Source organism: Xenopus tropicalis, chromosome 9, assembly GCF_000004195.4.
Source record: "Xenopus tropicalis strain Nigerian chromosome 9, UCB_Xtro_10.0, whole genome shotgun sequence".
Lineage (NCBI taxonomy): Eukaryota > Metazoa > Chordata > Amphibia > Anura > Pipidae > Xenopus > Xenopus tropicalis.
This window is the reverse complement of record NC_030685.2, coordinates 87,979,909-88,003,088: the sequence shown is the minus strand read 5'-3', so window position 1 is coordinate 88,003,088 and position 23,180 is coordinate 87,979,909. Positions and strand designations below refer to the sequence as shown.

At 48.2% G+C, this 23,180-nt stretch overlaps 1 protein-coding gene across 1 annotated transcript; it reads right to left on the bottom strand.

Moving 5' to 3' along the window:
* Nucleotides 1-1,847: 1,847 nt before the first annotated feature.
* Nucleotides 1,848-21,925, bottom strand: mras (muscle RAS oncogene homolog). Its single transcript, XM_002943157.5, has 6 exons — nucleotides 21,820-21,925; nucleotides 8,319-8,530; nucleotides 5,882-6,035; nucleotides 5,408-5,507; nucleotides 4,598-4,677; nucleotides 1,848-3,603 (listed from the first exon to the last, which is right to left on the bottom strand). The coding sequence occupies exons 2-6, from the start codon at nucleotides 8,509-8,511 to the stop codon at nucleotides 3,504-3,506; spliced, it is 627 nt and encodes a 208-aa protein (XP_002943203.1). The 5' UTR covers nucleotides 8,512-8,530; nucleotides 21,820-21,925; the 3' UTR covers nucleotides 1,848-3,503.
* Between the last annotated feature and the right edge of the window lie 1,255 nt (nucleotides 21,926-23,180).

The window sequence follows — 23,180 nt, the reverse complement described above, 5'->3', positions numbered from 1 at the left end:
TTTAATGGTTAAATTATTCCCTTTTCTCTGTAATAATAAAACAGTACCTTTACTTGATCCCAACTAAGATATAAAAAGACCCCTTATCTGGAATACCCTTGGTCCTGAGCATTCTGGATAATGGGTCCTATAACTGTATAGTCAAGAGCTGGGGGGCAAAAGGCAAATAACAGCACAGTAATCTTTCTCCTCTTGTTTCAAGTAAAAGATTCTATTATTTATTATCCCCTAGAAATAAGTTAATACATTCACAAAAAGTCAGTGAAATTATATTTCTAGAATCCCCCCCGCCCGCCCCCCCGCTATTAATGTCTCGGGAGTTTTCCCCTTAAAACACTGTTTGACAAGTCCTGATAGAAAGTCAAATACACAAGGAATAAAAGGAGCTTTTCTTGTGTTTGGGGCTTGGAGCCGCTCCAGGGTTTGACACAATGTCTGGCGGCCGTGCCAGCTGCACTTTATTATCTGCCCCAAACGGTTACTCAGTTCATATGGCCGCATTAACCCTGCCAGCGCCGCATCCCAGCCGCTCACTGCTCTATTATAAGCCAGACTCTGACTCACCCAGCCAACTGCAATCAGCGCAGTAAACTAGAACTCCCATCATCCCCTGCCAACAGTTCCTGATGTAAAAGAATGCTATTGTCCAAGTTGGAATGTAGCTGCAATTTATGCATTTCCCATAATTTATAGTGATGTATCTATTTTTACCTTTGTATTAAAGTATTTCTTTTTGTCAAAAGAACAGCAGTCCTGCCCTACTTTATGGCTGAGATTCTAGCTATCTGTATAACAGAGCATTCTGTCACAGTGGCACAGATCCTATCTGATCCCCCCATTGTAAGCAGCAGTCCTGCCCTGCTTTATGGCTGAGATTCTAGCTATCTGTATAACAGAGCATTCTGTCACAGTGGCACAGATCCTATCTGATCCCCCCATTGTAAGCAGCAGTCCTGCCCTGCTTTATGGCTGAGATTCTAGCTATCTGTATAACAGAGCATTCTGTCACAGTGGCACAGATCCTATCTGATCCCCCCATTGTAAGCAGCAGTCCTGCCCTGCTTTATGGCTGAGATTCTAGCTATCTGTATAACAGAGCATTCTGTCACAGTGGCACAGATCCTATCTGATCCCCCCATTGTAAGCAGCAGTCCTGCCCTGCTTTATGGCTGAGATTCTAGCTATCTGTATAACAGAGCATTCTGTCACAGTGGCACAGATCCTATCTGATCCCCCCCATTGTAAGCAGCAGTCCTGCCCTGCTTTATGGCTGAGATTCTAGCTATCTGTATAACAGAGCACTCTGTCACAGTGGCACAGATCCTATCTGATCCCCCCATTGTAAGCAGCAGTCCTGCCCTGCTTTATGGCTGAGATTCTAGCTATCTGTATAACAGAGCATTCTGTCACAGTGGCACAGATCCTATCTGATCCCCCCCATTGTAAGCAGCAGTCCTGCCCTGCTTTATGGCTGAGATTCTAGCTATCTGTATAACAGAGCACTCTGTCACAGTGGCACAGATCCTATCTGATCCCCCCCCCCATTATAAGCAGCAGCCCTGCCCTGCTTTATGGCTGAGATTCTAACTCTATTTAAAAAGCGTCACAAGAGTCATAGATTCTTCTATGAAAGACAAACAAATGTCACAAGTCCCCAGAGGAAGCTATGACAACCTTGCACATTGCAGGACAGGCCTTAGGGAGACTGTTTATCTGCCAGAGGGATTTAAGTTTCCCAGTAAGTTTGTAGTGGTTTTTCTAATCATTGGAAGGATGTGTCCCAGTGTGATGCGGCTCTTACACTACTAACTGGCAGGGTGGTAAAGATTACAAAATCAAAGGCAGAGTAAACAAAACCATGGCACTTTTAGAATACACAGAAAAGTTGGTACACACTGGGTCAGAGAAACATACATAACTTTAGAGCAGATGAACAGAAGTTTATAAAAAGGGATTTTTATGATGAGAATCCCATTAAATCAGTTGTGTGTGTGTCCTGTGGGGCTACAGGCAGGGCAGCTCTGCTCCAAATGATAATGACCAATCAAAGTGAACTAGAACACCAAGGTCCGGTAACCAAGAATTGTTAATCATCAGCACAGCACTAACCTTTACTTCCACAAGATCCATCTATATATCTACACATTGTAATATTAATAAAGGCAGTGGTATTTGCACTCAGTGGGTCCAGCACATCTCTCCAGGGGCAGATTATCCGATAATCTGCCCCGGTAAGACGGAAGGGTTATACGTCCTGCAGTCCATTGGCCGAGGGGATGGTACCGCTAGCGTTTCAGTGCAGTTACTCAGCATCTCTTATGTCATTAGCGCCGCAGAGTAAAGAAAAAGTGCAATTATGCCCAGAGGCCTCGGTTCTGCAGGAGCTCAACAGCCACAGAGCAAATGGCTAATGGATCTGGACCCTTGGGCTACTCCTCATTATTTCTCTTTTTACTGTGGGAGTTAAACAAAAAGTGGCATTTAAATCCCTGAGAGGGAGCAGCAGGATCCAAAAAATCCTAACTGGGAAGCTGATTGGGGATCTTCCACTGAGACTTGCTTACAGGTTGGCTGTGCTTGTACTCTCTCCAGCACACGACCGGTTAATGGGTTCTGCTCTTGGTCTAATAATGGTGCAGATGTAGGAGCTACACGGACAAGTCCAAAGTTGCTCTCTCTCCAGCACGGGACTGGTTAATGGGTTCTGCTCTTGGTCTAATAATGGTGCAGATGTAGGAGCTACACGGACAAGTCCAAAACTGCTCTCTCTCCAGCATGGGACTGGTTAATGGGTTCTGCTCTTGGTCTAATAATGGTGCAGATGTAGGAGCTACACGGACAAGTCCAAAGCTGCTCTCTCTCTCCAGCACGGGACTGGTTAATGGGTTCTGCTCTTGGTGTAATAATGGTGCAGATGTAGGAGCTACACGGACAAGTCCAAAGCTGCTCTCTCTCCAGCACAGGACTGGTTAATGGGTCCTGCTCTTGGTCTAATAACACTGAAGATATAAAAGTGCCATGGACCAATCAGGAGCTGCTCTTGCTCCAGCACAGGATGGGTTAACTGTGTCTGCTCTGCCCAACTCCATCAGCTTTTCCATAGTGAAAACAAATAAAAAAAAAAAAATTTCAATTTGTCCCAAGAACAATAAGAGGAGACCCAAACCCACAGTCAATACCCCCCCCCCCCCCAGTACCACATCTAAACGAGACCAGAACTTCCCGCTGCTCCTGTATTTCAGGAAAGGGTTAATGTGCCGAGTGCGGGCAGTGAGCCCCTGGGTTGGAACCACCGCCCCCGCCATGGGGGAAATCCTGAGGTTTGGGGGGGGTGGGTTGTGCCCACATTCTGTGGCTCGGTGGCCGGCACAGACCCCCGCAGTTCAGCCTCACTTCAAGTATTGGTGCTGCAGTCCCCGGCCTGGGGCACAGAGGGTTCAGTGCACGGTGTCACCCGTTGGCATTAGCCCGTCTTGGGTTGCTGGGAGTGGGCAAAGGGGCGGTCACAACACCACGCACTGCAGCCTGTGAACCCCCGTACCCCGGTCGCCTCTCCATTTCGTGTTCCTTTTCCGCTTTTGGCTTTTGTCTGGGATTTGCTGCCTGTAACAGAGAAACACTGTCAGTGTGGGCTTTGGCCTCCTGGAAATTAAAGGGGAAGTTCATCTTGCAAATGACTTTTTAGTATGAGGGGCGAGTCTTCAAAAATTATTCAACATCTGTCCAGGTCAGCCTAAGTTAACTTTTAGTATGTTATAGAATGGCCAATTCTAAGCCGCTTTTCAATTGGTCTTCATTATTTATTAGTATTTTAATGGGGGGGGGGGGGTCACTGCCCCCGGCAGCCAGAAAATAGTCACTTGAGGCTACAGTTTTACTGTTATTGCTGATCTGAATAACATTTTAGAATTCAGACCCTCTCCTATTCATATACCAGTCTTTAAATCAAACCACTCCCTGGTCGCTAAGGTAATTTGGACCATAGCAACCAGATAGTTGCTAAACAAAAACTAAAAGTTTTACTGTCATTGTTGATTTGCATGACTTATTTAAGTATTCAGACCCTCTCCAATTCATATACCAGTCTCTTATTCAAACCACTCCCTGGTCGCTAAGGTAATTTGCACCCTAGCAACCAGACAGCTGTTAAACAAAAACCCGGCAATAATAAAAAAATGAAGACCAATTGCAAACTGTCTTAGAATATCACTCTCTACCTCATACTAAAAGTTAACTCACAGGTAAACAACCCCTTTAAAGCTGTATGTGGTTACTAGGGCTGCTTATCCCAGCAACCAGCAGGGAGATGGGAAAATGTACAGGAAAGGGGACTGAATCTCCTTTGCCACCACCTTAGCAAGCAATCAGATAAAAAGCTCTGATTCTGTATCGTTCCTGCTTCTGTGCTGCTCTCTTCCCCATGGTGAGGTGGGGAGTAGGGCAGTGTTCAATTGCAGTGGTCTCCAGGGGGCAGAGGAGGCAACAGTAGTTAATCAAGCTTTGGCCACTAGGTGGAGCTTTTGCCCTTTTAAAGTGCTTTCCCCTAGCCAACATCCATATCCCCCCACCGCAACGGCTGTATCTTTGGGTCACTTACCGAATTACTCTGACAAGCTCATGGAACGCCTTGTCCACATTCTGAGGCGGATCCTTGGCACTTGTCTCAATGTAAGGGATCTGAAAGGCAAAATAATATCAGTGGGATGCCCCAGAACATTCCTTATATGGGTAGGGGGTGCCATAGTGTTTCCCTTAGACAGTACAGTATGGGGGTACAGCTTATTGTGTGCCCAGAACATTCCCTCTCTGTATATTTGTATTTATACATATGGGTAGGGGGTGCCATAGTGTTTCCCTTAGACAGTACAGTATGGGGGTACAGCTTATTGTGTGCCCAGAACATTCCTTCTCTGTATATTTGTATTTATACATATGGGTAGGAGGTGCCATAGTGTTTCCCTTAGACAGTACAGTATGGGGGTACAGCTTATTGTGTGCCCAGAACATTCCCTCTCTGTATATTTGTATTTATACATATGGGTAGGGGGTGCCATAGTGTTTCCCTTAGACAGTACAGTATGGGGGTACAGCTTATTGTGTGCCCAGAACATTCCCTCTCTGTATATTTGTATTTATACATATGGGTAGGGGGTGCCATAGTGTTTCCCTTAGACAGTACAGTATGTGGGTACAGCTTATTGTGTGCCCAGAACATTCCTTCTCTGTATATTTGTATTTATACATATGGGTAGGAGGTGCCATAGTGTTTCCCTTAGACAGTACAGTATGGGGGTACAGCTTATTGTGTGCCCAGAACATTCCTTCTCTGTATATTTGTATTTATACATATGGGTAGGAGGTGCCATACAGTTCCCCCTGGCACAATGATCCCATACAGAGTACTTACATTGTGTTTAGTTGCCATCTCCTTTCCTTGTTCACTTGATACCTTCCTTAGATGAATCAGATCCACCTTATTTGCCACCAGGATCATAGGGAAGGATTCTCTGAAACAGACGAGGCATTACAGTTTAGGTGCCACCTGTGCCCACTGCCAGCTCCGGACTCTATACCTGGTGAGTCTTTCAGATGAATAGTAAAGCAGTCTCTTTAGATTCCGTCACTGTGGGATCAGATGGGGGGCAAGTGACTGCTTGGGTTGATAATGGCTTGTTGGGGGCGGGGCTAGGGTTTAGTTCCCCTTTAAAGTGAAAATGAGTTTGTTACAGGGAGAGCTGTAAGCTTGTGGGGGTCTCTCTGTATAGCAGATACATTAGACAGCTTCAAGGAAGGGCCGGGGGCCTTTATAGGCAATGGGAGAACAGTGGGGTAGATGCTGGGATTAATACCCATGGTGCATTGCTGATCCAGGGGTACTTACCTGTCTTTCACCCTGAGGATAAGCTGGTGGAACCGGTCCACGTGCTCGAAGCTGGCTTTGTCCGTCACTGAGTAAACTATTAGGAAGCCATCGCCGGTCCTCATGTACTGCTCCCTCATAGCGCTGAACTCCTCCTGGCCTGCCGTATCCAGCACTGGGGGGGCAAATGGAACAGGGTAACTGCTCTGGGGCATCAAGCTGCTCACCTGGGGTATTATCCTCCTGCTTCTTCCCCATCAATGTCACCAATCAGGTGTCTCTAAACTACAGGAGACTAGTAATGGAAACTGCCCCCACAGTGACTGTAGTAATGGTGGGATTTCTGTTTAATCAGGGAGATACTATCCCTTTAAATACCCTTTTCATAATGTTAGCATTTATTAAAGAATGGGCCAGACCCAGGCTCTCCCTGTGGTTCTGTTGTAAGGCTACTGGGTAAGGGAATTTCTGCACAGATCTGAAAGCCTACAGTTGGCAGCTACAGCCTATTCTGTCCAACAGAACCCACACGGAGTCCAGCTGCGCCGTCCCTTTAAGGCTGAGTCAGCCAGGTGAGGTGGCACAGTGACGTTACCCCCCATCTCCCTGCCAGGTGGGCATCGCGTGCTCTCAGCCTGTCTGCACAGGTTACAGGTGAGCGCTGGGTGTGGTGCGGCTCACTGTGACGTCTCAGGGAGGGGTGCAGATTAGCGAGAGTGTGCGGCACTGATTTGGCTCCTTCCAACCACAGGAACCGAGCGCCACAGGCACTTTAACCCTTACTGTATGGGATAGCTTTGCACATCCTGCCCAGCAATGAAGGCCAGTTAGGGGGGGATTTGGGGTGAGTGCTTATTTGTGCCCTGGGTACCCCTGGAACTATAGCGGGGTGACTGTTACCCCAATGTTTCTATATATCTGTAACCTTGTTATGGGCTAAGGGGGCCCAGCCTGAAGGCCAGTTAGGGGGGGGTTTGGGGTGAGTGCTTATTTGTGCCCTGGGTACCCCTGGAACTATAGCGGGGTGACTGTTACCCCAATGTTTCTATATATCTGTAACCTTGTTATGGGCTAAGGGGGCCCAGCCTGAAGGCCAGTTAGGGGGGATTTGGGGTGAGTGCTTATTTGTGCCCTGGGTACCCCTGGAACTATAGCGGGGTGACTGTTACCCCAATGTTTCTATATATCTGTAACCTTGTTATGGGCTAAGGGGGCCAGCCTGAAGGCCAGTTAGGGGGGGATTTGGGGTGAGTGCTTATTTGTGCCCTGGGTACCCCTGGAACTATAGCGGGGTGACTGTTACCCCCAATATTTCTATATATCTGTAACCTTGTTATGGGCTAAGGCCAGTTAGGGGGGGATTTGGGGTGAGTGCTTATTTGTGCCCTGGGTACCCCTGGAACTATAGCGGGGTGACTGTTACCCCAATATTTCTATATATCTGTAACCTTGTTATGGGCTAAGGGGGCCCAGCCTGAAGGCCAGTTAGGGGGGGATTTGGGGTGAGTGCTTATTTGTGCCCTGGGTACCCCTGGAACTATAGCAGGGTGACTGTTACCCCAATGTTTCTATATATCTGTAACCTTGTTATGGGCTAAGGCCAGTTAGGGGGGGATTTGGGTGAGTGCTTATTTGTGCAGTATGTTCAGTATATGAAATACAGCAGTTCTGCCCTATACCCTCTTAGGGTTTAGTTCTCCTTAAATTAAAAAGGTTGCTGTTCTAAAGGCACAGGAAAAACGTATCTTCAAATAAATCACTTTTCCCAAACCTACATTGCTGTACAGACTTGTTTGCATTGTTTTCTGGCACAAACAGACATTTTTCTTTTGATGACAGTGTCCCTTTAACGCTGGAGACAAGGCCCAGAAATAGAGACTATAAAATGTAGGGTTTGTTTGGGAATCAGCATTTATTAAGAATAATCTCTGTATCGCACACGCCGCATTTCGCCGCCATGTATAATTAATGTGTCAGGCACATCAGGGCCCTTTTAAAAGAGGCGCAGCGAGAGAGAGAGTCGTTTATGTCAGATTCCACTGATTCACTCATGAAATTACCCACTAAACAAACAAAAAAAGGCAGATTAACCCTTCTGTGGCCTGACTGCCTGATCCTATAATGATGAACAAAATGAGCTGCAGCCACTGCATCAGATTCCTTATAATACCTGCAGCCTTGTGCCTTTATATGGGGGGCACAGAACCCCTCAGTGACTGCTAATATCCTTATCATTTACAGTAGGGGGTACATTATCCCTTATAATACATGAGTGATACTCAGAGTTCCCTGTATAACTCAGCATGCAGCCTTGTGCCTTTATATGGGGGGCACAGAACCCCTCAGTGACTGCTAATATCCTTATCATTTACAGTAGGGGGTACATTATCCCTTATAATACATGAGTGATACCCAGAGTTCCCTGTATAACTCCCCCTATGTACAATAGAGTTCTTACCATCCAGTATAGCCCACTGTCCGTCTATCTCCGTGTGCTTTAGGTAGGAATCCTCTATGGTCGGGTCATAATCGGGCACAAAAATCTTCTGGAAGAACTGGATGGTGAGAGCGCTCTTGCCCACGCCCCCATCTCCCACCACCACCAGTTTATACGTCGGGAGGTTGTCGCTCAGGACGGCGCTGGTCGCCATAATGTCCCCCCTCTTGTACCTGCAATGGGAGGGAGATATTACAGTAACAACGTCACTAATACAGGTGCCTGTAAGGGTCAATAATAGGCAATGAGTGTTTATTTTCTCTGCTCTGCTGTTTGCGACTCCTCAATCCCTTACTCCTTCCGTACAATTTAGATGAGTATTTCCCTTTAAGTCAGAAATAATCACTTTCCGGGGTCTGTTCCCTTTTCTAAATATTTTTTTCGTTTTAATTTAAATTCAAGAAGCCGCTGAAACCTTTCCAGCACTTGGACTCCCACTTCTCTATTTTATTGTATGATTAATAAATCTCCCGGGGGGGAGAGTAGGTTATAGAACACCCAATTCTAAGCAACTTTTCAATTGATCTTCATTTTTTATTTGTTACAGTTTTTGAATTATTTGCCTCTTTCCAGATTTCAAATGGGGGTCACTGACCCCGGCAGCCAAACCCTATTGCTCTGTGAGGCTCCAGTTTTATTGTTATTGTTACTTTTTATTCCATATCTTTCTATTCAGCCCCTCCCCTATTCATTTACCAGTCACTCTCTCAAACCACTCCCTGGTTGCTAAGGTAATTTGGACCCTAACAACCACCCTGCAAACTGGAGAGTTGCTGAACAATGATTGAAATAAATTAAAAAACTACAAATAAAAAATGAAGACCAATTGCAAACTGTCTCAGAATATTATTATAGTTTGTGAATTATTTCCCTTCTTCTTTTGCCTCTTTGCAGCTTCCAAATGGGGGTCACTGACCCCGGCAGCCAAACCCTATTGCTCTCTGAGGCTCCAGTTTTATTGTTATTGTTACTTATCTTTCTATTCAGACCCTCCCCAATTCATATACCAGTCTCTCATCCAAACTGCTCCCTGGTTGCTAAGGTAATTTGGGCCCTAGCAACCAGGTAGCTGCTGAAACTCTAGACTGGAGAGCTGCTGAACTGAAAATGACTAAAAAAAACTAGAAATAAAAAATGAAGACCAATTGCAAATTCTCAGAATATTACTCCCTACATGATACTAAAAGTTAACCCTTTACGAGATTGGGTTCTGTAACGGAGGGACAGATATAAGGAAGGAGCCGCCAGTACACCCCTTACAGTCACGCGTGGGGGGAATCGGCGCGGATTTCAGCCAACTCATTTTTGTTGCTTGGAGTCTTTAATTTATGTGAATAAATCACGGCGCGGGCACCCACGCAAACCTGCCTCGCTTGCCAACGGCACAGAATGGAAGGTAAAAAGACAAGATAAAAAGCCTGGTTACTGAGGGCCCCGATATTTCCAAGGCAGTTCCTGCCCGACTCTCTGCTCCTTGATATGCCTGGCCCTGTAACTGACCAATCACACAATCTCTAAATCCCACAATTCCATTACCAACTAAACCCCCTTCCTGGCACTGAGAGACCCCTACTGTGCCCCCCCCCAGTCAGGAGATGCCCCCCCATGGGACTGAGTGCCCCCTTATCCCCACGCGGCACAGTTAATCTTTACGGCTGGGAGGTTGGAGCAATCGGCTTTCCTGCCTGAGCGGATTATTGATGCCAATTTGCACGGCACATTACACGTTTAAAGCTCTTTACGATTATTTCAGCTCTGCGGGTGAACGTGGGTCGGGGGGGTCGGGATGCCGGGATCCTGAGCTCCACAAAGGGGAGTCCAAATACTTGTAATCAGTTTATATAAGTACCGGCATATTCCTGCATCCTGCTCTCTCTCATTTACTCACTCAGTGTGTTCTAGCCCCACCCACTGCTTAAGTCACAGACTCCCTGCCCCTCCCCCTGTAAGCTGCCATCGGTGTTCTAGCCCCACCCATTGCTTGAGTCACAGACTCCCTATCCCTCCCCCTGTAAGCTGCCATCAGTGTTCTAGTCCCACCCACTGCTTGAGTCACTAACTCCCTGCCCCTCCCCCTGTAAGCTGCCATCAGTGTTCTAGTCCCACCCACTGCTTGAGTCACAGACTCCCTGCCCCTCCCCCTGTAAGCTGCCATCAGTGCTCTAGTCCCACCCACTGCTTGAGTCAGACTTCCTGCCCCTCCCCCTGTAAGATGCCAGTGTTCTAGTCCCACCCACTGCTTGAGTCACAGACTCCCTGCCCCTCCCCCTGTAAGCTGCCATCAGTGTTCTAGTCCACCCACTGCTTGAGTCACAGACTCCCTGCCCCTCCCCCTGTAAGGCTGCCATCAGTGTTCTAGTCCCACCCACTGCTTAAGTCACAGACTCCCTGCCCCTCCCCCTGTAAGCTGCCATCGGTGTTCTAGCCCCACCCATTGCTTGAGTCACAGACTCCCTATCCCTCCCCCTGTAAGCTGCCATCAGTGTTCTAGTCCCACCCACTGCTTGAGTCACTAACTCCCTGCCCCTCCCCCTGTAAGCTGCCATCAGTGTTCTAGTCCCACCCACTGCTTGAGTCACAGACTCCCTGCCCCTCCCCCTGTAAGCTGCCATCAGTGCTCTAGTCCCACCCACTGCTTGAGTCAGACTTCCTGCCCCTCCCCCTGTAAGATGCCAGTGTTCTAGTCCCACCCACTGCTTGAGTCACAGACTCCCTGCCCCTCCCCCTGTAAGCTGCCATCAGTGTTCTAGTCCCACCCACTGCTTGAGTCACAGACTCCCTGCCCCTCCCCCTGTAAGCTGCCATCAGTGTTCTAGTCCCACCCACTGCTTGAGTCACAGACTCCCTGCCCCTCCCCCTGTAAGCTGCCATCAGTGTTCTAGTCCCACCCCCTGCTTGAGTCACAGACTCCCTGCCCCTCCCCTGTAAGCTGCCATCAGTGCTCTAGTCCTGCCCACTGCTTGAATTACAGACTCCCTGCCCCTCCCCCTGTAAGCTTCCATCATGGAGTTCTAGCCCCACCCACTGCTTGAGTCACAGACTCCCTGCCCCTCCCCCTGTAAGCTTCCATCATGGAGTTCTAGCCCCACCCACTGCTTGAGTCACAGACTCCCTGCCCCTCCACCTGTAAGATTCCATCATGGAGTTCTAATCCCACCGAATTATAGGTTATATCTACTTAGCCCCTCCTATTGGAAGCTGCTATGATTCTATTCTGTTACGCCCAATTCATTTAAATGGACACGTGATTCCTAAAGGGCTGAAAGGACAACAAATCTCTTCTATACAGGGGTCTTTCACCTTATTAGACAATTTGCCTTTATTTTTTATGGCCTTTGAATTTAGCAGCTCTCCAGTTTGGTGTTTCAGCAGCGGCCTGGTTGCTAGGGCCCACCTACCCTAGCGGCCAGTCACCCCTATCTGAAATCCAGAAAGGGTAGGCAAATAATTAAAGATCTATAAAAAATGAAGACCAATAGAAAAGCTGCTAAGAATAGGGCATGGAGATGCCAACCAAGGATCGGGGGCCTGGATTTTATTAAGCCTGAATTCCTTATTGCAATAAATGGCTCCTTACTCCCACGTGGGCCCCACTGGCCCCTCTCACTCTATAGCACAGTACTAGGTAATGTAAAGGTGAAGTTAACCCATAGTGTTTCCTATTGGTGAGCTCTGTGAGCCCCCCCTGCTGGACCTATGTGACCCCAGCCTGGCTGCAGGGGCAACTGCTTGTACCCAGGGAGCAAATACCCCCTCAGCTGTGTGTGGGGGGGCTCTAATATACCCTGGAAAGTGTAGGAATAATCACAGCTACCCTGCAGTCTGGGGGCAGCTCTGTCGCTACGGCGATTCTCCTATAAAGGCGCAGCAGATGGGAGAGGGTTAAATGTAGATTTTCTGAGCAGAAATCTGTTGTTTTTCCAGGAATTGCTCAGTACGTGTGGGCTCATCTCTAACGTGCGAAATTGCACCCCCCCCTTCCTCTTTTGCTTTCTCTCCCCCCTCTGCTCACTTGTTCTACTGCCTCCCAATAGGGTAACTTCCATTGCATTATTCACAGCATGATAGAGGGACCTTAGATTGTAAGCTCACTGGGGCAGGGGCTGATGGGAATGTGATAGGGACCTTAGATTGTAAGCTCACTGGGGCAGGGGCTGATGGGAATGGGATAGGGACCTTAGATTGTAAGCTCACTGGGGCAGGGACTGATGGGAATGGGATAGGGACCTTAGATTGTAAGCTCACTGGGGCAGGGGCTGATGGGAATGGGATAGGGACCTTAGATTGTAAGCTCACTGGGGCAGGGGCTGATGGGAATGGGATAGGGACCTTAGATTGTAAGCTCACTGGGGCAGGGGCTGATGGGAATGGGATAGGGACCTTAGATTGTAAGCTCACTGGGGCAGGGGCTGATGGGAATGGGATAGGGACCTTAGATTGTAAGCTCACTGGGGCAGGGGCTGATGGGAATGTGATAGGGACCTTAGACTGTAAGCTCACTGGGGCAGGGGCTGATGGGAATGGGATAGGGGCCTTAGATTGTAAGCTCACTGGGGCAGGGACTGATGGGAATGGGATAGGGACCTTAGATTGTAAGCTCACTGGGCAGGGACTGATGGGAATGGGATAGGGGCCTTAGATTGTAAGCTCACTGGGGCAGGGGCTGATGGGAATGGGATAGGGACCTTAGATTGTAAGCTCACTGGGGCAGGGGCTGATGGGAATGGGATAGGGACCTTAGATTGTAAGCTCACTGGGGCAGGGGCAGACATGTAAATGTTTGTACATTGCTGCAGAATATGTTGCTGATATATAAATAAACAATAGTAACAAAAATCCCAACATAAGTTGTTGCGTTTGCATTGTGGGTTTCTCTTCATCATTTCCAGGGAGCAAGATATTTTTATTTAAAGGGGAAGTTACACTTTTAGCATGAGTTCTACTTGTTTTCCATCTCTGTAACCCTTCCCTACTGATGGGTAGGGGTGATGTGCTGGCAATATGGCACCTCCTACCCATATGTATAAATACAAATATACAGAGAAGGAATGTTCTGGGCACACAATAAGCTGTACCCCCATACTGTACTGTCTAAGGGAAACACTATGGCACCTCCTACCCATATGTATAAATACAAATATACAGAGAAGGAATGTTCTGGGCACACAATAAACTGTACCCCCATACTGTACTGTCTAAGGGAAACACTATGGCACCCCCTACCCATATGTATAAATACAAATATACAGAGAGGGAATGTTCTGGGCACACAATAAGCTGTACCCCCATACTGTACTGTCTAAGGGAAACACTATGGCACCCCCTACCCATATGTATAAATACAAATATACAGAGAAGGAATGTTCTGGGCACACAATAAGCTGTACCCCCATACTGTACTGTCTAAGGGAAACACTATGGCACCTCCTACCCATATGTATAAATACAAATATACAGAGAAGGAATGTTCTGGGCACACAATAAGCTGTACCCCATACTGTACTGTCTAAGGGAAACACTATGGCACCTCCTACCCATATGTATAAATACAAATATACAGAGAAGGAATGCTCTGGGCACACAATAAGCTGTACCCCCATACTGTACTGTCTAAGGGAAACACTATGGCACCTCCTACCCATATGTATAAATACAAATATACAGAGAAGGAATGTTCTGGGCACACAATAAGCTGTACCCCCATACTGTACTGTCTAAGGGAAACACTATGGCACCCCCTACCCATATGTATAAATACAAATATACAGAGAAGGAATGTTCTGGGCACACAATAAGCTGTACCCCCATACTGTACTGTCTAAGGGAAACACTATGGCACCTCCTACCCATATGTATAAATACAAATATACAGAGAAGGAATGTTCTGGGCACACAATAAGCTGTACCCCCATACTGTACTGTCTAAGGGAAACACTATGGCACCTCCTACCCATATGTATAAATACAAATATACAGAGAAGGAATGTTCTGGGCACACAATAAGCTGTACCCCCATACTGTACTGTCTAAGGGAAACACTATGGCACCTCCTACCCATATGTATAAATACAAATATACAGAGAGGGAATGTTCTGGGCACACAATAAGCTGTACCCCCATACTGTACTGTCTAAGGGAAACACTATGGCACCCCCTACCCATATGTATAAATACAAATATACAGAGAGGGAATGTTCTGGGCACACAATAAGCTGTACCCCCATACTGTACTGTCTAAGGGAAACACTATGGCACCCCCTACCCATATGTATAAATACAAATATACAGAGAAGGAATGTTCTGGGCACACAACAGGCTAATAATGATATAATTTCAGTGGCCAAGAAACCAAGATTTGTTCTTCTGAGCTGAATCCAGATCTCCTGGTTCCCAGCAACGTGGCAGTCGGACCCCCTTCTCCCAAGTGCCGGCGTGAATGTTAATGAGATGTGAGAGTTGGATGATGCCAGTGGAATTGTGCTAATTGCTGTCTGTGCTGAAACGTGGGATGTTTAACCGATTCAGTGCTGAAAGCACTCGGGAGATATCAGCCCAAGGGAATATTTCTAATTCTATGTGTAACAATCACTAGAGACGACTCCTGGCATTCATGTAGATCTCCTTAGATTTGCCCTCCTGGGGGTTGATCACCAGGGCGGGGTATATATTAGAATAGCCAATGTGAAGCTGGGGTAAGTAATTTGTTAGTTTGCAAGTTGGGAAAGATTCTGGTAATTTGGTGGAAACAGCCCTCTAGGATCCAATGTCTGTCGGTTGCTAAGGGAACTAACAATAGAAACCAAAGAGTTTAAGTGTAAGTGAGGAAGAACAGCAGGCAAATATATAAACCCATGATATATAAAAGCTAAAGGCCAACTGCAAAGCTGCTTAAATTAGACATGAAACAAATATTTTGGTCACTTTAGGATCACTATATATAAATATATAAGGGGGGGGTCACTATATATAAATATATAAGGGGGGGGCAGTAATGAAATAGAGAAAGTACAGGGAAGAGTGACTAAGCTGATAAAGGGAATGGGCTCAGTTATGGGGAAAGGCTGGCCCAGTTGGGATTGGTTACTCTGGGGAAGGGGCAGTTAAGGGGGGGGGGTCACTATATATAAATATATAAGGGGGGGCAGTAATGAAATAGAGAAAGTACAGGGAAGAGCGACTAAGCTGATAAAGGGAATGGGCTCAGTTATGGGGAAAGGCTGGCCCAGTTGGGATTGGTTACACTGGGGGGGGGGCAGTTAAGGGGGGTCACTATATATAAATATATAAGGGGGGGGCAGTAATGAAATAGAGAAAGTGCGGGGTTCTAGTTAAAACTGTGAGTAGTTCATGGGTGCAATGAAAGGCAGAGAAATAAGCAAGGTGCAAGGGGAGGGGCTCAGGGAGGGTGCTGGGAGTGGCTGGGAGTCACGCTGGAGGTTAGAGGGTTTGGGTGAGTTTATGATGTGACAGTTGGGAGGGGTCTGTGGCACAATTCTATAGCAACACAGGAAAGGCAGGGGATGTGTATATAACTGTGTGTGTTGCAATGGGAAAAGAATTTGTGTTGTCACAATGTGCGGCTTTTGTACCTTCCCCTCAACTGGATCAGTGTCTGTATCAGAGCAACAGCCCCCGGGGGCAATACTGGGTCTTACCTGCAACCAACCCCTGTACAACTTACCCTGTATCTCTGGCCAGCAACTCTATATACAGTGTCTGTGTGTATATATGTATACACACACACACACACAGAAACATTGGGGTAACAGTCACCCTGTTCCAGGGGTACCCAGGGCACAAATAAGCACTCACCCAAATCCCCCCCTAACTGGCCTTCAGGCTGGGCCCCCTTAGCCCATAACAAGGTTACAGATATATAGAAACATTGGGGTAACAGTCACCCCGCTATAGTTCCAGGGGTACCCAGGGCACAAATAAGCACTCACCCCAAATCCCCCCCTAACTGGCCTTCAGGCTGGGCCCCCTTAGCCCATAACAAGGTTACAGATATATAGAAACATTGGGGTAACAGTCACCCCGCTATAGTTCCAGGGGTACCCCGGGCACAAATAAGCACTCACCCCAAATCCCCCCCTAACTGACCTTCAGGCTGGGCCCCCTTAGCCCATAACAAGGTTACAGATATATAGAAACATTGGGGTAACAGTCACCCCGCTATAGTTCCAGGGGTACCCAGGGCACAAATAAGCACTCACCCAAATCCCCCCCTAACTGGCCTTCAGGCTGGGCCCCCTTAGCCCATAACAAGGTTACAGATATATAGAAACATTGGGGTAACAGTCACCCCGCTATAGTTCCAGGGGTACCCCGGGCACAAATAAGCACTCACCCCAAATCCCCCCTAACTGACCTTCAGGCTGGGCCCCCTTAGCCCATAACAAGGTTACAGATATATAGAAACATTGGGGTAACAGTCACCCCGCTATAGTTCCAGGGGTACCCCGGGCACAAATAAGCACTCACCCAAATCCCCCCCTAACTGGCCTTCAGGCTGGGCCCCCTTAGCCCATAACAAGGTTACAGATATATAGAAACATTGGGGTAACAGTCACCCCGCTATAGTTCCAGGGGTACCCAGGGCACAAATAAGCACTCACCCAAATCCCCCCCTAACTGGCCTTCAGGGCTGGGCCCCCTTAGCCCATAACAAGGTTACAGATATATAGAAACATTGGGGTAACAGTCACCCCGCTATAGTTCCAGGGGTACCCCGGGCACAAATAAGCACTCACCCCAAATCCCCCCCTAACTGGCCTTCAGGCTGGGCCCCCTTAGCCCATAACAAGGTTACAGATATATAGAAACATTGGGGTAACAGTCACCCCGCTATAGTTCCAGGGGTACCCAGGGCACAAATAAGCACTCACCCCAAATCCCCCCCTAACTGGCCTTCAGGCTGGGCCCCCTTAGCCCATAACAAGGTTACAGATATATAGAAACATTGGGGTAACAGTCACCCCGCTATAGTTCCAGGGGTACCCAGGGCACAAGCACTCACCCCAAATCCCCCCCTAACTGGCCTCCATACTGAGTGTCCCTTATAATGCCCCAGGCCCCCCAGTTAAAGAGCCAGAGCCCCCATAAGACATGGAAGATTGGTTGGTAGATGATGTGCAAGATGGAAGACCCTGGGGGGCCCCAGTACTGGGGGTGGGAATGAGAAGCCGGGGGGGGGGGGATCAGGAAGTGCTGTTATTGCTGCTGAGCCGCCCCCTGAGCAACCAGGAGTGTAGAGGCCCATACACAGGAACCCATAGCAACACAACTCCCAGTACCAGTGAGGGGCGGGTCAGAACATTTTTAACCTGCACACAACCTGCATCCTAATCCTGCTGTGATGACATCACAAATGGGCGGGGTTAACATGGTGACATCGCTGCAAGTACATGGTTTAAAGGGGAGATAAACCCAAGAGACCTATTGCTGTAAAGTTACTCAGAACAATCCTCTGACTATACTGCTAATACCCCAGGGCTCGGCCCAAACAGGCATAAACACGGCAGGATTTACCTTATGCCAACATTACATCAGCCCCCCCACTCCCAGCAACCCCCGGCACCTTCAGGTATTATACATCAGCACTGGCACAAGCACATTCTTGGTGCTGCCCAGGCCATGCCCTACAATACACACACAGGCCATGCCCTACAATACACACACAGGCCATGCCCTACAATACACACACACACACAGGCCATGCCGTACAACACACACAGGCCATGCCGTACAACACACACACAGGCCATGCCCTACAATACACACACACACAGGCCATGCCCTACAATACACACACACAGGCCATGCCCTACAATACACACACACACAGGCCATGCCCTACAATACACACACACACAGGCCATGCCCTACAATACACACACACACAGGCCATGCCCTACAATACACACACACACAGGCCATGCCCTACAATACACACACACACAGGCCATGCCCTACAATACACACACACACAGGCCATGCCCTACAATACACACACACACAGGCCATGCCCTACAATACACACACACACAGGCCATGCCCTACAATACACACACACAGGCCATGCCCTACAATACACACACACAGGCCATGCCCTACAATACACACACACAGGCCATGCCCTACAATACACACACACAGGCCATGCCCTACAATACACACACACAGGCCATGCCCTACAATACACACACACAGGCCATGCCCTACAATACACACACACAGGCCATGCCCTACAATACACACACACAGGCCATGCCCTACAATACACACACACAGGCCATGCCTTACAATACACACACAGGCCATGCCGTACAATACACACACAGGCCATGCCGTACAATATACACACACAGGCCATGCCGTACAATATACACACACAGGCCATGCCCTACAATATACACACACAGGCCATGCCGTACAATATACACACACAGGCCATGCCGTACAATATACACACACAGGCCATGCCGTACAATATACACACACAGGCCATGCCGTACAATATACACACACAGGCCATGCCGTACAATATACACACACAGGCCATGCCGTACAATATACACACACAGGCCATGCCGTACAATATACACACACAGGCCATGCCGTACAATATACACACACAGGCCATGCCGTACAATACACACACACAGGCCATGCCCTACAATACACACACACAGGCCATGCCCTACAATACACACACACAGGCCATGCCCTACAATACACACACACAGGCCATGCCCTACAATACACACACAGGCCATGCCATACAATACACACAAGTATAAGGAAGGGTGCTGGGAGTTATAGTTTGGCTAATAAAGAACAGCCCGTGAGTACAACTCTGGGGACACAACCTGCAGCACCAAGGTGCCCAAAACGACCTATCACAGACTTGAACGGACATCACCTGACAAAGCCCAACGCTTAGTGACACAGTCAGAACCAGCAGTGACTGCCACCTGTGTCATAGTGATGTCACGTCAATTTCTCATGATGTCACACTGTACCGGTGGGACATGCCCCGCCCCCCATCCACAGCATTCACTCTGCCTAATTAGTACACCATTAAGATTCATGCTGAAGACTACACTGGATTCCGCGCAGCCATGCCTCTAATTAGCCCATGTAGTGAGTGGATTATATAGGGAATGGGGTTTATAGTGGAGAGGAGACAACTCCCAACTCCCACAGAGGGGCTGATGGCTAAGGGTAGGTGCCTGGTGAGTGCAGAGCTCTAATACACAGTGTTACTTGCCCCACCATACACATTGTACCTACTATACACACACGTTACACCCTGTGAGACTTCCATGTAACAGGCATGTAGTGGTACCGCTGATACTGTGTAAGGAGTGTTACTGGGCTGTACACAGAACCCAATAAAGGCAGATCCAGACCCAAAGCTTTACCCCCTCCCTATTACTGATATATATATATATATATATGCACACACACACACACACACACACGTGGGGGTACAGTACATGCGTGCCCTTTGGGTGCAGACTGGCACAGTCCCTGCTAGGCACAGAAAGTGGGTTTGGGGTACAGAGGGTTCAGGTTACAACCAGTGACTGTGGGGTATATGCAATGGGTATGGGAGTACATACAGTATCTTTGGGGTAAATACCATTCAACATATTTGGGGGGCACATACAGCAGGTTTTTAGTAGGGGTGCTTAAAATCACTGTAGGGTTCATACTGTGAATTTGGGGTACACACAGTGGGTTTGGGGTGCACAAAATGGGCTATGGATACCTAAAATCCTTATGAGGGTCATACTATGAGTTTAGGGTGCTCACAGTGGGTTTGGGGTGAACACAGTGGGCTATGGATACCTAAAATCCTAATGAGGTTCATACTATGAGTTTGGGGTGCACACAGTTGGTTTGGGGTGCACACACTGGGTCTGGGTATAAACACTGGGCTAAGGGTCCTTACAATCCCTGTGGGGTTCATACTGTGGGTTTGGGGTACATACAGTCACTAAATGCTCTATTCAGTGGGTATGGGGTACATACAGTCACTAAATGCTCTATTCAGTGGGTATGGGGTACATACAGTGGGTTTGGGGTACATACAGTCACTAAATGGCTAATCAGTGGGTATGGGGTACATACAGTCACTAAATGCTCTATTCAGTGGGTTTGGGGTACATACAGTGGGTATGGGGTACATACAGTGGGTTTGGGGTACATACAGTCACTAAATGGCTATTCAGTGGGTTTGGGGTACATACAGTGGGTTTGGGGTACATACAGTGGGTATGGGGTACATACAGTCACTAAATGGCTATTCAGTGGGTTTGGGGTACATACAGTGGGTATGGGGTACATACAGTGGGTTTGGGGTACATACAGTGGGTTTGGGGTACATACAGTCACAGAATGCTCTATTCAGTGGGTTTGGGGTACACACAGTGGGTTTGGGGTACATACAGTGGGTTTGGGGTACATACAGTCACAGAATGCTCTATTCAGTGGGTTTGGGGTACACACAGTGGGTTTGGGGTACATACAGTCACAGAATGCTCTATTCAGTGGGTATGGGGTACACACAGTGGGTATGGGGTACATACAGTGGGTTTGGGGTACATACAGTGGGTTTGGGGTACATATAGTCACAGAATGCTCTATTCAGTGGGTTTGGGGTACACACAGTGGGTTTGGGGTACACACAGTGGGTATGGGGTACACACAGTGGGTTTGGGGTACACACAGTGGGTATGGGGTACACACAGTGGGTATGGGGTACATACAGTGGGTTTGGGGTACATACAGTGGGTTTGGGGTACATACAGTGGGTTTGGGGTACACACAGTGGGTATGGGGTACACACAGTGGGTTTGGGGTACACACAGTGGGTATGGGGTACACACAGTGGGTTTGGGGTACACACAGTGGGTTTGGGGCACATACAGTGGGTTTGGGGTACACACAGTGGGTTTGGGGTACATACAGTGGGTTTGGGGTACACACAGTGGGTATGGGGTACACACAGTGGGTATGGGGTACACACAGTGGGTTTGGGGTACATACAGTGGGTTTGGGGTACACACAGTGGGTATGGGGTACACACAGTGGGTTTGGGGTACATACAGTGGGTTTGGGGTACACACAGTGGGTATGGGGTACACACAGTGGGTTTGGGGTACATACAGTGGGTTTGGGGTACATACAGTGGGTATGGGGTACACACAGTGGGTTTGGGGTACATACAGTGGGTTTGGGGTACACACAGTGGGTTTGGGGTACACAGTGGGTATGGGGTACATACAGTGGGTATGGGGTACACACAGTGGGTTTGGGGTACATACAGTGGGTTTGGGGTACATACAGTGGGTATGGGGGGGGAGAGCCAGCCCTGTCTGCCTTTGGGGTTTCTGAAGTTCCCCCTGGATCAAAGCGACCCCCCCCCCCAGTTGGCACTGCCCTAGAGAAATACCTGAGCGGAGGCCTCCGGGCCGGACTAAGCAGGGCACAGACTCATGGCAGGTACCAGGTGAGCAGCGATCCCGCAGCCTCCACAGAGCAATGCCGCCTCCCCTCCGCTTCCCACTCTTTATATTGCAACAGCTGCTGCTAAAAATAGATGGTACGCGGGGGTGCCTCTCCCTCCCCACGCAAGCCCCCGGCCTCACCTGTGGGAGACACCCCCCGAAATGAACCCCTACACCCACCGTAAGGTTTATAATCCAATAATGTGCCACTAACTCCCTGCTGGGGGCCATACTAAGCTTCCAATGTATTCCCCTTACAGCGATCCCCCCTCTCGCACACAATAGACTGTTCCACGGGCTGTACCAATAGTAGGTCACTGTTAAGGTGGAACGGCATTGTGACAGGAGTTGGGTCTGACACCCTGACACAGACTATGCGATTACACGTATAGATATGATCCTCCCATACTAATATCTAACACCATCAAAATGCCAGACTTCAGTTGGCCCCATGAAGGCAGATACATATATGTAGAAAGGGGCCACCTTAAGGAAACCACTCCTTGTAGAAAGCGTTCCATCTGTCAGTGACTGTGAGGCTGCCCTTATGGCATCGCATTGGATTGGCCAACTGTCTGTGCCAGGTCATGTGACACCCAGCTGGCACCCAGAGGTGCCCTGATACACTCACAGCCCGGGGCTCCGGCGTCACTGGCTCTGTCTCTCATGTCATCATGTCCCAGCAGCCTCAGCGGCCCAGCACTGCAAGGTATCCCATAACCACTCATAATTATCTCTCTCTTGTCTAAATTGTAATGGCTTGGCCAATGGATCTCTCTATAACTGTCTCTCAGTAATAAGTGGCTCTCAATGGACCCTCTGATTAGGAACATGAAACTAATAGTTGCTAAATCTACAGCTGGGCCATTAGAATTCCAGAGAGGGGTCATGGTTGGTCCCTGTGTAGCGCTAAGGGAAACACTATGGCACCTCCTACCCATATGTATAAATACAAATATACAGGGAAGGAATGTTCTGGGCACACAATAAGCTGTACCCCCATACTGTACTGTCTAAGGGAAACACTATGGCACCCCCTACCCATATGTATAAATACAAATATACAGAGAAGGAATGTTCTGGGCACACAATAAGCTGTACCCCCATACTGTACTGTCTAAGGGAAACACTATGGCACCCCCTACCCATATGTATAAATACAAATATACAGAGAAGGAATGTTCTGGGCACACAATAAGCTGTACCCCCATACTGTACTGTCTAAGGGAAACACTATGGCACCTCCTACCCATATGTATAAATACAAATATACAGAGAAGGAATGTTCTGGGCACACAATAAGCTG